General features: G+C 35.3%; 3 protein-coding genes across 3 annotated transcripts; all 3 read right to left on the reverse strand.

Annotated features, from left to right (window-relative positions):
• Positions 1-203: 203 nt before the first annotated feature.
• LOC125853888 (peptidyl-prolyl cis-trans isomerase) lies at positions 204-983 on the reverse strand. Its single transcript, XM_049533636.1, has one exon. The coding sequence runs from the start codon at positions 928-930 to the stop codon at positions 415-417; it is 516 nt and encodes a 171-aa protein (XP_049389593.1). The 5' UTR covers positions 931-983; the 3' UTR covers positions 204-414.
• Positions 984-3,902: 2,919 nt separating this feature from the next.
• Positions 3,903-6,027, reverse strand: LOC125866337 (proline-rich protein 4-like). Its single transcript, XM_049546690.1, has 2 exons — positions 5,800-6,027; positions 3,903-5,482 (listed from the first exon to the last, which is right to left on the reverse strand). Exons 1-2 carry the CDS (start codon positions 5,960-5,962, stop codon positions 4,263-4,265), a joined length of 1,383 nt encoding a protein of 460 aa, XP_049402647.1. The 5' UTR covers positions 5,963-6,027; the 3' UTR covers positions 3,903-4,262.
• Positions 6,028-9,613: 3,586 nt separating this feature from the next.
• Positions 9,614-14,124, reverse strand: LOC125842833 (translocon-associated protein subunit alpha-like). The gene is made up of 8 exons (XM_049522133.1): positions 13,946-14,124; positions 13,087-13,251; positions 12,915-12,965; positions 12,701-12,789; positions 10,926-11,003; positions 10,580-10,783; positions 10,046-10,123; positions 9,614-9,899 (listed from the first exon to the last, which is right to left on the reverse strand). The coding sequence occupies exons 1-8, from the start codon at positions 14,004-14,006 to the stop codon at positions 9,849-9,851; spliced, it is 777 nt and encodes a 258-aa protein (XP_049378090.1). The 5' UTR covers positions 14,007-14,124; the 3' UTR covers positions 9,614-9,848.
• Positions 14,125-14,556: the final 432 nt, after the last annotated feature.

The following is a 14,556-nucleotide window of genomic DNA, read 5'->3' on the forward strand; positions in this document are numbered from 1 at the left end:
AATCAGATTCAAGTGTAGGACCCACAACTCTGAGAAAGAGTGACACATTCAATTCACGCAAACCACCCCGGTCAAAAGTCGGTCACATCTTTATCGACCAAAAGAAAACAACAAAATAATGACTTGGTTCAGTAAAAGACTAGACAACATTCAACCGGAAATTGGAGATTAAGTAACAAAATCGAGATTAGCAGCAAGTCTATTATCTTATTTAATTGTAGTCTTAAGATTAAACATAAACTGGTAGAAGCAACACCACAACCAATTACGGTTAACCCTAGAACTCGACCCGACCAGACCCAAGCAAGTAAAGATAGGTTGAAATTAAAAACAAAGCCTAAAACGGCGACTCAAATATAGAAAAGACTGATAAAAACTAGATCATCATCAACGTTTATAACATCATCATCAGATCTAGAGTTGACCGCAGTCAGCAATCACCACAGGCTTGGAACACCTTCCAGAGCTAGATCCAACAGCCTCGGCCTTCTTAATCACATCCAAGCCTTCAACAACTTGTCCAAACACGACGTGCTTCCCATCGAGCCACTCAGTCTTAGCGGTACAGATGAAGAACTGAGAACCGTTGGTTCCAGGTCCAGCATTAGCCATGGAGAGAATTCCAGCGCCGGTGTGCTTCTTCACGAAGTTCTCGTCCTTGAATTTGGCGCCGTAGATCGACTCTCCTCCGGTACCGTTTCCGGCGGTGAAATCACCTCCTTGACACATGAACCCTGGGATCACACGGTGGAAGGTTGAGCCCTTGTAGTGCAAAGGCTTACCCATCTTTCCAACACCTTTTTCACCGGTACAGAGAGCTCGGAAGTTCTCAGCGGTTTTGGGAGTGGTATCGGCGAAGAGCTCCATCACCACGCGGCCGGCTGGTGCACCGCCGATGGTAAGGTCAAAGAAAACCCTTGGATTTGCCATTTCTCTCTAGATGTTTCTCAAACTTACAATATGGTACGATTTGTGCTTAGGGTTTAAGCGAGACGGAATATTATATAGGAAGATGTGAAAGCGGATAATTTATGAAAAAATAATCACCACCGTTTGATCGGACAGGTGTCAGGATCTTGGAGAGTCTGATAGAGGACGGACTTGAGTTAAAAGTCACCGTAGTTGGTGAAAAGTTACCATAGTTAGTTATAGATATGGCAAATCATGTGATATATGCGTCACTGATGCTAACGGGCCGTTTTAAGGCGGCAATATCTATAAGCCCATTTCTAAGCCCAAGCTCTTTCTGTGCGGCGATGTCAGCAAGCCCATTATTAATGGGCCATTTTATTGGGCTTTGTGTTTGCAGGCCGCAGGGAATCCAAACGTTGCACTCTTTTCTTTCTCAACTGGACATGTCTCTCTTTCTGATAAGCTTTTTTTCTCTCTTGTTAATTTGTGCATGAATTGCCATGCTTCTCCACTTCCTTATTATTATTTTTTCGATCTGCTTTGAATTGTTGTTTCTTTAGCTAAGGTCATATCTGAAGGCTGAAGCAACCTCTGAGTTCTGAGGTAAGGGTAAGGTATGATGTTCATGAGATTACACTGGATATGTTATTGTATTAATTTGTGCATGAAGAGTAGTTCAATAATGGGAGAAGGCTCAAATTTGCCATTGAACTTTGAGAAAAATGCTCAGTGTCCGTTTGACTCATTTATGTCAATTTCTGGACATTTCCGTTTGATGGCATATTTGAGTTTTTTCTAATTTAAAAAGTGATTTAATTAACGATGTGGCTGAATCATAATTGACTACGTGTAAAAACAAATTTTGAAATAAATGAGTCAAACTAGTAAATATAAATTAGACTTTTCTCAAAGTCCGATGACATATTTGAGTCTTTTCCTTTCAATAATTATAAATATAAATGGCTTGCAATGTTTTTCCTCATACAATTACCAATTTATCATATAAACCTTGTTTCTTAAACGAAAGCAAAAAAAGAAAAAAGGTTTCATTCACTCACGAGCTATATGCAGCGGTGGCCTCAGTGCGGTACAATTTATTTGTATTATTTCAAATTATTATCAAAGATTAAAACTTTAAGTTAAAGTGTGGCACTGGTTTACAAAGTACTCTAAGATTATAGCTGGACAAATTTAATGGAATTAATTAGGAATAGTTCCCATAGGAAATAAATTATTGTCTGTTAATTGCTTAATCATGGATTGCTAATTATAGGTGTTGAAAAACTCTATGCACAGCGGAAGCATACTAGAATCTTACTGCTTACATGAATAATAGATAACCAATAATCATTTATGCTAGATCACATAATCATGCTAGAGCACATAAACATATTGAAATTTAATTCGATAAATACCTCTTGAAGCGTGAACAGATACCTTCAAGCGAATCCCCAAGTTAGACAGACTTTCAAGTGAATCTGCAAGATAGCTATGGTCTTCTACAATGATCCCAAGTTCACATCTGAACTCTCTCAATACTTGGGTGGGCAAGTATCGAATAGAAAACTAATCAATCTTTTTCTAGGTTAGGAGAATCTCTATTTATAGAGATTTCTTCCCCAATCCAAAAAGGAGAAGAAAACCCAGTTTTCTTGAAAAACAAGAAAAACACACGCCTACTCCTTTTTCCCCTAAGAAATAGGATTCTGAGTTCTAGTTACATATGGGCACTGGAGGGACCACAAAATTAATTACTGAGGCTTCCTATTATGGAAATAATTTCAAATAATTAATTTGAATTATTCTTACCATAATAAATTACAAATCATTCCACTAGAAATTCGTAATTGCACTCCTTTATTTATATTTCATAATTCCCCATTAAACACTTATGAAATTCCCCATGTTAAGATTTCAGATACTAATGAATAAATTAAATTACTGATGAATTTAACTTAATGATTAATTTCCTTTAGAGCACTACTTAACTTATTTCATGTGTCGGATTCATAAATTCACTTGCAAGGTTTGACACGATGAAAACTTATAAGTTTCTCAAAAAGACATATCAATCAATCTCTATAATGAGACATGAATTCCATCAACTAACTTATTATTTCACAAATATATATTATTATCATCCAACTTACCAGGCATATTGACTCATCTCAGAATGCACTAGCACAAAATGCACTAGCACAAGAAGTTGGAACTATACCGTTCCCTAATCAAGATAAATTACATATAACCTTTTGCTACAATCGTACCGATGGCATGCCCAATTTTCATCCTAGATTGTGAACAAAAAACTTTATACTTATAAGAACCGATGATTTAATCCTCTGTGTATAAACTAAAACTCTACACACTAAATCATCTACTATATAAGTAAATAGACACCATAAACGAATATATGATCTATTAAAATTGAGCAAATATTTATTCTATAATAAATATTATTTCTTAACACATGATTAATAGTATATATCCCAACAATCTCCCACTTAGACTTTTAACTATCACAATTGTTATAATGTACTGTATCTAAATGCATGGTTAATAGTATATACCCTAACAATCTCCCACTTAGATATTTAATCTTGAAAATTGTTAGAATACTATGTCTAAACACATGATTAATAGTATATACCCTAACAATAGGAAGATTGATTGTTTTATCTACACATGTAGGTAGATAGCATTTAATGATATTTGTCGGTAGCCGTGGAATCTGCTACATAATTAATTTTGACTCTTTAATGCAACCGTAAATGAGCATATAAGCCAACAATGATTGATAGAAATGTGTCATCTCTATCAATCGCCAATGATTACTGAAAATTATATTCTAATAAGTATCCTAATACTGACACATTAGAAAGGAATAGGATCAAAATGGAGTATAAAAAAGGAGCAGTACAAGTTTCCATGAATAACAAAGAGCAATATGAAGAGTATAAAGAAAGGAGCAGTACAAGTTGACACATGAATAAGAAAAACCAACATTGCATTAAAAAGATATGAGTAATACAAGTGTCTATGAATGAGAATAAACAAGAAAATTTAAAAGATCCGTTCTTGAACGTGTACAACATATCACGATTATTCACTACCGGACCATGATTCACTTGAAGATATACAAACATTTGCATGAAAACTTAACTAAGCAAACCAACACTGTGAAATTAACTCCCCTATTTCTCTGATCTTTTACTTTGACATTCTCAAGCATCATATCTCTTGGCGGTCGATTTTATTCATTAAATTGCAAATAATTTTCATGGTTTTAAAACAGAAAAAGATTCAGCCCTACATACACCCAAAGGAACTCTTGAATTTTAATGTTTGGTCTATGGGTGAGGAATCTTAGGTGGAAGTGGTGGGAAGAGAGGATGGTGGAAGGGAGGAATTTTAGGGAATGGTGGAAGTGGTGGGCAAGGCTTTTTGTAAAATGGCGGCTTGTAAATTGGAACAGGTGGTGGAAGAGGTTTTACTACTGGTGGCTCGTAAATTGGAACGGGTGGTGGCAGGGGTTTTACTACTGGTGGCACGTAAATTGGAACTGGAGGAGGAAGTGGCTTCACTATTGGTGGCAGTGGTGGAAGGTGTGGAAATGGTGGACATGGCTTTTTGTAAATTGGAACAGGTGGTGGAAGGCGTTTTACTACTGGTGGCTTGTAAACTGGAACTGGTGGAGGAAGTGGCTTCACTACTGGTGGCTTGTAAACTGGAACCGGTGGAGGAAGTGGCTTTACTACTGGTGGTTCTGGTTTAGGCTTGGGTTTGTAAGTTGGAACTTTAGGGGGGCATGGTTTTTTAACTGGAGGAGGCTTTGGTTTTGGAACTGAAGGGGGACATGGCTTTTTAACTGGAGGCTCTGGTTTGGGCATGTAAGTAGGAACTGGAGGAGGTTTAGGCTTGGGCTTGTAGACGGGAACTGGAGGAGGCTTTGGTTTTGGTTTGTAAACGGGAACTGGAGGAGGCTTTGGTTTTGGTTTGTAAACAGGAACGGGAGGAGGAAGTGGCTTTACTACTGGTGGCTCTGGTGTGGGCTTTGGTGTTGGGTTGTAAACGGGAACTGGAGGCTTTACTAGTGGTGGGGGACATGGCTTTTTAAAAAGGGGAGGAATAGGTGGAAGAGGGAAAGGGTGGCCCCAGTGTTTCAATGGTGGCATTGGTGGAAATGGTGGCAACTTAGGGAACTTCTTCATCCAAGGATGATCTTTTGGGAAAGGTGGCAACTGTGGCAATGGTGGGTACTTATAGTATGGCCACAAGAAAGCAGAAGTGCACAAGGGTGTTGAGAACTTAAGATTTCCAGCTGGTTTCAATGTATGTTTTCCATCAGTTTTGATAGTAACAATCTTGGATGATTCAATGCCATTGTGTGCTGGACATGGTGCAGCTGATGCACTGTGTAACTGTGCATAGCATTCCTCTTTCAGCTTGCCATCTTTCATCATCTCCTTAGGAAGTGACACTTCAAACTTGCCATCTTGGTCAAGCTCTCCTTCACCCCTTGTTTTGATTTCTCCATTTTCAAGCTTGCAGTCAATGCTTACATGAAGTCCTGAAACCAATAATATAACATTGTTATGGAAATCTACTACGAAATTTTTAGACACGTTCCTTGAACCTAGCTAACTTAGTCAAAAGCTAGCTCAACAAGTGATAAATCTTTCAAAACCACATAAAAGACAATAACCTTTTATAATCTTGCATGCTCAAGAGTCAAGACGAGACATCTGGAGCATGAACAAGAAAATGTGTGATCCAACATTGTAAGCCTGACTCGGATACCATGTGTAGTAACTCAACTCCATCATATAACCATTATAATTTTAAGACAGTTAACATAACATGCATTCAAATGAAATAAGAAAGAACCTGATAGAGCATGAATAGTGTTAATGTTATTCTCCTTGCAATCAGCACATTCTCCAAAACCAACCACCTTAATTGTCTTGTCATCAGCAATGCAGAGACTAGAGAGTAGTAAAGACAGGGACAGTCCCAGAAGGACTCTGCCACAAAGGGACTGAAGCCCCATTCTGTTAATACAAAATAAATGTTAAGTTGTGAATGGTATTCTTGAATGTGTTTGTCTCAACTTACTTAAGGGTATATTTATAGTACTTGTTTACTTACCAACAAGTAAAGAAAAAGGCTGTTTTTATGACCGGCTCACCGGCACGTAGTTAAGGTCCTCACATGAGTTTAGGTCCCATGGTCTTGAATTTTTATGAATGACAGAAAGATTATAAAATTGAAAGGTGATTTTTGTAAATAAAAATAAAATTATTCGGGAATGGGTGGTCACAGACATAGGTAGCTGTTTGATAAAACGCCATTATCATCATTCAATGAGGTCTCCAACTGTACACAAAAATCCCTTTTCTAGCTGTTAACCTACTTTGTTAGCTCTCATTTATGTCACTTATTTTACTGAATATCCTCAATTATATGTGAAACTTTGACTACTTTTTGATCTAAACTGTTAATAATGATATGATTGCCATTCTTTCTATTATATATACTTCTTTTATTTTGTTTTAAATTGAATACAAGGGGCAGGTAAATGTTGGCATTTATAGTGAGTGACAAAAACATGGTCTCCCAATCTTCACGTGATTTTTTGACATTTATCAACTAACTTCTACTGCGGCAAATTATGGAACAAAAATTATTGTACTAATCATGAAGAAGGATAATTCATGATTATTTATGTATTATTATTCTAGACTACTTCTACCATAGCTGCATCCTCTTCCTATAATTCAATAACGTTCAATCTTGCATCTTTTGCATTGGTTAGTTGCAGTGGTGTTAGAGCGGGTTAGAATCCCATGTCAGTTAGATGGATTGATGTTTGTTTATATGGACTTGGGAAACACTCCCTTTTTGCGTTTGAGTTATGTGCATGTGTCGTATTTTTACAAAGTGGTATGGAATCTCCTCTACTAGAAAATTACATTATCCATAGGTTAAGTCTTTTTTAATAGATTGAATCTCATTAATATAAGGAAAGTTTGCAGTCTTCCTCTGTTGTTGTCAAGGTTTGTTGGGTACATTGACAATTGAGAGAAGCTACATAAAGTTGTTAAGAATATTTTATTAATGCGAGTTATTTTCGAGAAAATCATGTTAAGAGTGTCTTTGTGTCGGTTTAGCCCAATAAAGTGTGGAACAAAATGGAAGTGCATATATAAAAGACTTTTCCATTGGTTCCATTCATCGACAATTGATATGAAATCCTATTACAATAGTGTAATATATGTTGGGTTTAGCAAGGTGTGAATGGAAAATAAAAAGAGAAAATGAAAGAATCAATGAAAGTGGGGGAACCAATTTTGGAGAGAAAATGAAAAGTCATCATTGCAAAAGTGCAAATGAAAGGTCATTTTTACCATATCGGTAGAAGAAAGGAAATTATTGTCCTTATATTAGAAAACACTTCCTTTAGTTCTTAAAGGGTTAAGAAGAAGGTGCCCCCTCGCGCCGTCTTTGGCTTTGGATTTGGCAAATGATGTGATCGATTGATAATATTTTTGGACAAAATTTATTTAATCAATCTTGTTAAATCATTTCCTTTCTCTTATAAATTAATTCAGAATGTTAATTAAATAACATAATTAATTTGGCGCAACTGAATTTCAAAGTAACGGTAATCCTTCCAAAAAGTCGTTACTTTTCCCAAACGGTAATCCTTCCGAAAAGTCGTTACTTTTCCCAAAGGACACAATGTTCTGGAAAAAACGGGTCTGAACAGATTTTCTGAACAGACGCGTTCCTTGCTGCAAATGGCTATAAATAAGAGGTCTTTTTCGTTTTTTCAAACACTGAAATTTTTCCTCTCTGCATACATTTTCTTACATAAATAAAATTGTCGATCGACTGAGTCTGTGTGTGCTCTTGTTGCTGTTCTTGCGTTCGCTGAAGTTATTGAAGTTTGCGGTACCGCTACTTCTTTAACAGGTTAATCCATTTTATCTTGGGAGGAATTAATCTGCAACCTCGGGTACAGTGAGGGGATTAAATTTCTTAAGGAAACACAGTGATTTCTGTGGACTCAGATTAAAAATTATTCTGTCAATTTCATCTTTTTTCTATTTTTGTATTTTTGACTAACCTGAATACAGGAGATAACAATATAGTCTGGGATAATTAGAATGTAAGCTCTCATTTTTGTTACTTATATATGATTACCCCTTTTATGGGAAACAAAAGGGGTCGATTTAATAAATGATTATGTAACTAATACTATTAGTTATTATCTGAATGATCATATAAAAAATCAAACTCAAAACAAAATCGTGACATTTGAAAAGTTCATTAGTTATTGGACAGTTGAATTGACACATACTGCAAATATATATCAGTAATTTGTTTGATTCCGCTTAAAAGATTAATTTTTTAAAAAAAATGAAAAAGGGGAAGAAAATTGCTGTCTTTTGTTTGTCCCGCAAATTAAATCCCACCTCTATCTACCTCGTGGTGGCTTCTTCACTTACCTATTTCTGACACACAATCACTGCAAAAAATGTTACTTTCATAAATTTGACTTTTTAGCTCATTTTTTTGTTCTTTTATTGACTTATGCATCACACACTAATAAAAATTGTTTCAAACTGTCTCGTCATATGACTTTCATTCCTACCCTATCTTAAAATATAACTAAACAATATCTTGATTGTCATTGCTGTCCAACTTGCTTTGTTTGGTGCTGTTCAACAATATCTTTATACTATTAAGAAAATTACCAAGTATTAGATTGTAAATTTAGTTATTTAACTTTGAAATTTACGTTTTGAATTCACCGCTATCTCTTTTTACTTAGGTGGAAAAAAAGAAGAAGAATAAGAATGGAAAGTGGTTAAGCTTTCTTAGAACCGAGTAAATGATTCCCCAACTGATTAAGCATGATTTCACTTGAATGCGATTTCCCACATGCAGCGTTGTACTAGGCAAAGCACAAAATTGGTTAGTCACGTTAGAAGGTTTGTACTTACGTTGTCAATATTAATTCCAATGTAACGCAATAACAACAAGCTTAGTAAAATCTCACAATGGAGTCTAGGAGTATGGTGTGCAAATGTTCATTCGTAACTGTTAATGGGAAATATTTTCAGATGACAGTAAAGATATCGTGGGGTGCAAAATGAGTGAAAAAAAATTCGTTTTTCCCTTTCTCAAACCAAAAAGAGGAAGGAAAATGATACCTCACGGTTAGCAAAAAGTTTTGTGAGGATCCACAATTAAACATATAATGAATGGTAGCTTTATTTATTTTCTGTGGCATGTGATGATTAATTGCATCTACTATTTTAGAGCAATAAACAAATGTGGATACTAGACATCCAGCAAAGCTAGAAAATAAAATATCTTTAATGAAATCTTTTGCTTCTTCACCAATCTCCTAAATGTCATAATAATGAAACAGGGCTTGATGATCTGTATTGATGTGATCTGCTTCCATCTAAGTTAGGTGTTCACATTCCCATGGTCCAACCTATCGCTGATTTTGTTAGGTTTTTACCACATTATAAATAAATAAATAAATCTTCCTAGATGACACAACTATATGGAAAAAAGGGCAGTCTGGTGCACAAGCATCCCACATTAGCAGGGTATAAGGGGTGTGATATAGACAGAACTATCTAACTCAAAGAAACAAAAGGGAAAGTAAATTTGTTGCAAGGGGAAAATGAGAGTGAATTTGACAAAATTGTTTCTTTGCATCCTTGATACCCAGTTAGTTCATTGGCAGTAAAAATTGGAGGAAAATAAGTTATACTTCATGCTACAACAGTGAAGCAGGTCTAACAATTCTAATTTAAAACCTCACGTTTTGGAGATCACGTGAAATCCAAGCCGAACTCAGGATTGTAGACTTCTCATACTGCTTCATACAGCTAAAGCTAGTAGCTTCAAGTCATTCATTTCTTCTTCTTCAACTTGTTGGCCTGCGACTGAGAATATGCAGTTCCCTAGAAAAAACAGAACAGGACAAGTTAGTCAGCGAATTCTTGAAAACCAAGTCCAAAAAATAAAAGTAAGCATTGATAATTTGAAGACTAGATTGCCAAAACATTTCCAGAATTATATTCTTTTAACATTATAATAAACCACAAACCTGCAACCATTCGTCTGTGGATGCATCAGTTGTTGCAGTTCCAACTTCAACCTTTGCCTTTGGTGCTCTCTTAGTTTTCTACACACATCCAAAATGAAAAAGAGAATGATTCAGAAGGGGAAAAAAAGCACAGGAATTTTTATGCTTAAACCCCTAATGTGATTATTGCTGACAAAAAACAAAAAAGATATGTTACTCAGAAAAGAGCACTAAGTTGCACTAGATGGCAAGGTATATTTATTAGGTCCCAGCTGCTCAGCAAATCGTTTTGTTCTCATATGTAATGCCTCAAGTCTGAAAGACCCTCTCACCATCACTGGCACATCAGCTCTCAGTCACTCTTAGAAGCAGATTTCAGGGTCCTTTGACACAAGACATGTCAAGAGGATAGTGATGTAAGATATAAAAAAAAATAACCCCAGATACTAACTACTTGTGGCCCCTCATACATGCCCTACAGGCATTTTACGAAATCACTGAGGTTTTGAAGCACATTTATCCAGTCTTACAAGGAACATAGGTAAGTATAAGCACCTTCGAGAGATTTTGTATCTGACCACGGATCCAGAACCCAAGAAGACTAAGGAGGGCTACAGCAAGACAAAACAAGAAAACTGACTCAACACTGAGAAGACCACCAGGTTCAGTCACTTCAATAGTTCCATTGTAGAACACGTTTTGGTAAGCGTTCTGATCTATCTCGTAAATAATTGTGCCAACCAGATCAAAACTTCCAGGCTGAAACATGACAGAACAGAGTCATCAGTGCAGAGAAGAAACTGTGAGAATTACGTGAAAGCAAATTATATGAAAATAAGCTGGACAATATTTTCCCTGTTAGTTGATGAGAGAAGAGGGTAACAATGCTCTGTAAACAAACCTGCATAAATTTGCTGACAGCAAATATATATGGAAAGGTAGCCTGAGCTGAAGGAGGAACTGTTGCGTTGTTAAAAGCCTAGTAAATGAATGAACATACACAATTAGCCAATTCTCGTATCCAAATCACAGTTAACAAAACATGAAACATCGAAGAGATGTTTGAACAAACACATATAATACACAACAATAACAATAACGACTATGACAACAACAATAAAGACAATGACAACAACAATAACAATAACGACAAAGACAACAACAGTAAAACTGAGAATAATAATAGTAGCAGCAATAATAATAATAATAATTTTTTAAAAAGAATTCCAAAAAATGCCGGTATAGATATGGGTTATTAAAAGCAGGAAAAAATCCTGTGGCAATATATCTTCAGCAATTGCTACATGTGATTACCAATTCTCATGACCGAGTACCTTAAAGTAAACTAATACCACGAACCCTTTTTATATCACATATTGCATATCAGCAAAAACCAGAACAATACTGATAACAAGAACAACCACCACAACAGCAACAATTACAATAACAAAAACAATTCATTCACAAAAGCAATGTCAATAGCAAAATAAGACTAAGGTTTCACCATAAGGCCAACATAGACAGTGGAGATAGAAAGTAGAAAGGAACAGCTTGTGGGAATATAAGTTGAGCAAGCTACATGTGATCACTTGTTGCCCAATCGGTTCTCTACTTCTGGTAACATAAAATGTTGACCCTCACCCTAAGGTGCCTAGTTGAAAGCGATTTTTAAGAAAAAGAAATTTTAATGGAAGCCATATCCTCAACTATTGTCCTTTTATTTTGCCTGTTCTTTCTTTTATATCACCAGCAATTCACTACATGGCTAACTTCTTGTTTTTTGCTATAGTGGTGAGAAGATGCCACTTCAAATTAAAGGTTTACATCACTGCTTCATCACCTCTAAAATAGAAACCATTTGCCTGACCAATTAGAAATCTTTTAAGATTAAGTGAAAACCTGTTTAAGATTGAAAGAACATTGAATAGTTCTCATGCTGCTTAGCATATTTAAGCACTGAACACCCTTCCCTTGTACTAAATTAACAGTTCAAGTTTTCTTTTTAGGTCATCAATTATGTCACTCAACTCCTTAAATCATCTATTTCACTCACATAGTTGATTGATTACGATACTTCAATAAATTAAAATTCCAGAACCTATAACTCTATCATTGGACCAGATATTTGAAAACCTTGTGAAGATCACCACTCAAGATAAACACAATTCTCAAATGGTACCATATGATTTCAAGTGCAAAGCTTGAAGTAGATCAGTTTAATAGACCTTGTGATATAATTCAGCTAACAAGGCAATGCATCCTACAAATGATGGCTTTTCTTTTTTTTTTTTTTTTGTGTGTGTGTGTGTNGGGGGGGGGGGGGACTTATAGCTACTCAGCAGAATTGTCCGCTTGATCTCAGTTTTCTTCCCCATTTTCACAACTGGTTCACCATAAAATTAACAGTCCTTGAGTGACTGATACTAATAAAACTGATAAATACACAAGCTTAACAAAAGGGCTCACATTCTTAGAAACTATTGACTCCAACTCTCTATTCAGAAGAGAAGAAAAGCTGAACCAAAAATGAATAGGAACTCATCTCAGTCTACCTTGAGAAAACAGGCAACATAACACAGATCTTACAAAAAATTTAACCAGTAAGACTGTCCTTACAACCTGTGAAATACTAAGAATGAAGAAATAAGAAAATTGTTCAGGTAAGCCAACAATCACCTGTACAGAAAGATTTTGAACCAAATAGCGGTGATCAAAAGGAAGGTGAACACTGGCTTGGATAGCAATGATATTCAGATGTGCTTCCCCTGTTTTCAGAACCCAAAGTAGTAAATAAATCCATTAGAGCAGATAACCAACGAGATGCTATCAGAACCTTACTACTGAAAATCAAACACCAAATAGGCAAACGAGAAGGAAAATACAGAACTACCATCATTTTTCATGCCAACTAACAGTTCACATTCCTCGCCAGCTGCCACTACTGCATAGACCACAAAAAACATGATTTAAGAGAGCAAACCATTAACATCTACCTTTTCCAAAGCAAAATTAGGTAAAGATAATAAAGACAAGAGTAGAACACCCAATTTAAACTTTCTTACCTTTAGAAGGGTTTTTAGGGAAAACACAAACTGTTTCAACCCCAGCTGCAGGAGTATAACTCTCACTGCTAAAGTCTTGAACATCATCGCCAACAATTCCAAGATCCCCTGCTTCCTCAGTACCCTCAACCACTTCTGCTGCAGGGTCAGATTGGCCTCTAGCAACTAAAAGAAAAGATCAAAGGAAACCATCATTAACTTTACATATACAACACTAATAACACTAAGACTAACAACTACTATGCCTCAATCCTAAACCAGTTAATGCCATCTACACAAATCGGCAACATACATTTTACTGAAAATGACCTTAACAAAATAACAGGTTAAAGTGTGAAAGCCAACTCTCACAGTATAACAACAAAGATCTAGCTAAGCAAAAAGAGCCAACAATTCGATCAGGGAATAGGCAATGCATGCAACAACAGTTATGACAAGTTAAAGACAATTAGTTTGACTAGCCAAAACTAGCAAAAAAAATTCATAATTAAAAGTCAACTTTCAATTCTAATGTTTACTATTTCCAAATGGAGAGGATTCAAGCATAATATTTAATAATATTCCAGATTTACTTGAGTAATCAATATCATATTGAGAAATTAAATCGAAAAGAAAAATACAAAATTATTCTACAGTGAAACCTACTAACATTAAATAGTCGAACATCGATTACATCGAAGAGAATCTCAATTTCCAAGATCAACGTAACAGAGTATATTAAACAAAGCTCATTACATAAAAAGTATTCATGAAATCGTGCAGGTAAATGCAAATGCAAACAATCAAATTAGCATGCAAAGATGAGGAATTTGATTAAGGAAATGAACAAGCAAGGGGATCTACGATCTGTGAAGCAAACCTTGAAGGAATGATGAAGAGAAGAGGAGAAGAGCCAACACACAGAAAACCCTAATTTCCATTTTTGAAGCGTTAGAGGGAAGAAGACGGAATACAAGAACAAAGACTTTAAGACGAAAGTAAAACAGAAATCGGAGAAGAACAGACGGTCTAAATTTTTGTTTTATTTTCTCTTCTTTTTTTTTCTTTTTTTTTTCTGTAAACAAGAGATTTATTCGGCCCAAATATGAAATACTGCCACTTTGGGCTTGCAAGAAGAAAGAGTTACCACCTCCTATTATTCATTTCGATTAAAAATAAATGAGTTTTTAGGCACAAAGTTCATTAATAATATTAATTAAAAGTTTATCTGTTAATACTATTTTTTTTGTTAAGAGTAATTTTTAAAAGGAAAAAAATATGTATCTTTCAATTTTGAATAATATACTTATTTGAACAATTTAAAAAGTGCTTTTAAAAATTGGATTAGAGGAAGTAATAATTGATTACGAAAATCTATATCTCACAAATTTTAGTATTAATTAGTACTTTAAAAAATGGTTAATGATTTTTCATAATTTTTTATGTGCAGTATAAATAATTTTGCAGCATTAATATAAGTTAACTTGTTAT

Source organism: Solanum stenotomum, chromosome 1, assembly GCF_019186545.1.
Source record: "Solanum stenotomum isolate F172 chromosome 1, ASM1918654v1, whole genome shotgun sequence".
Taxonomy (NCBI): domain Eukaryota; kingdom Viridiplantae; phylum Streptophyta; class Magnoliopsida; order Solanales; family Solanaceae; genus Solanum; species Solanum stenotomum.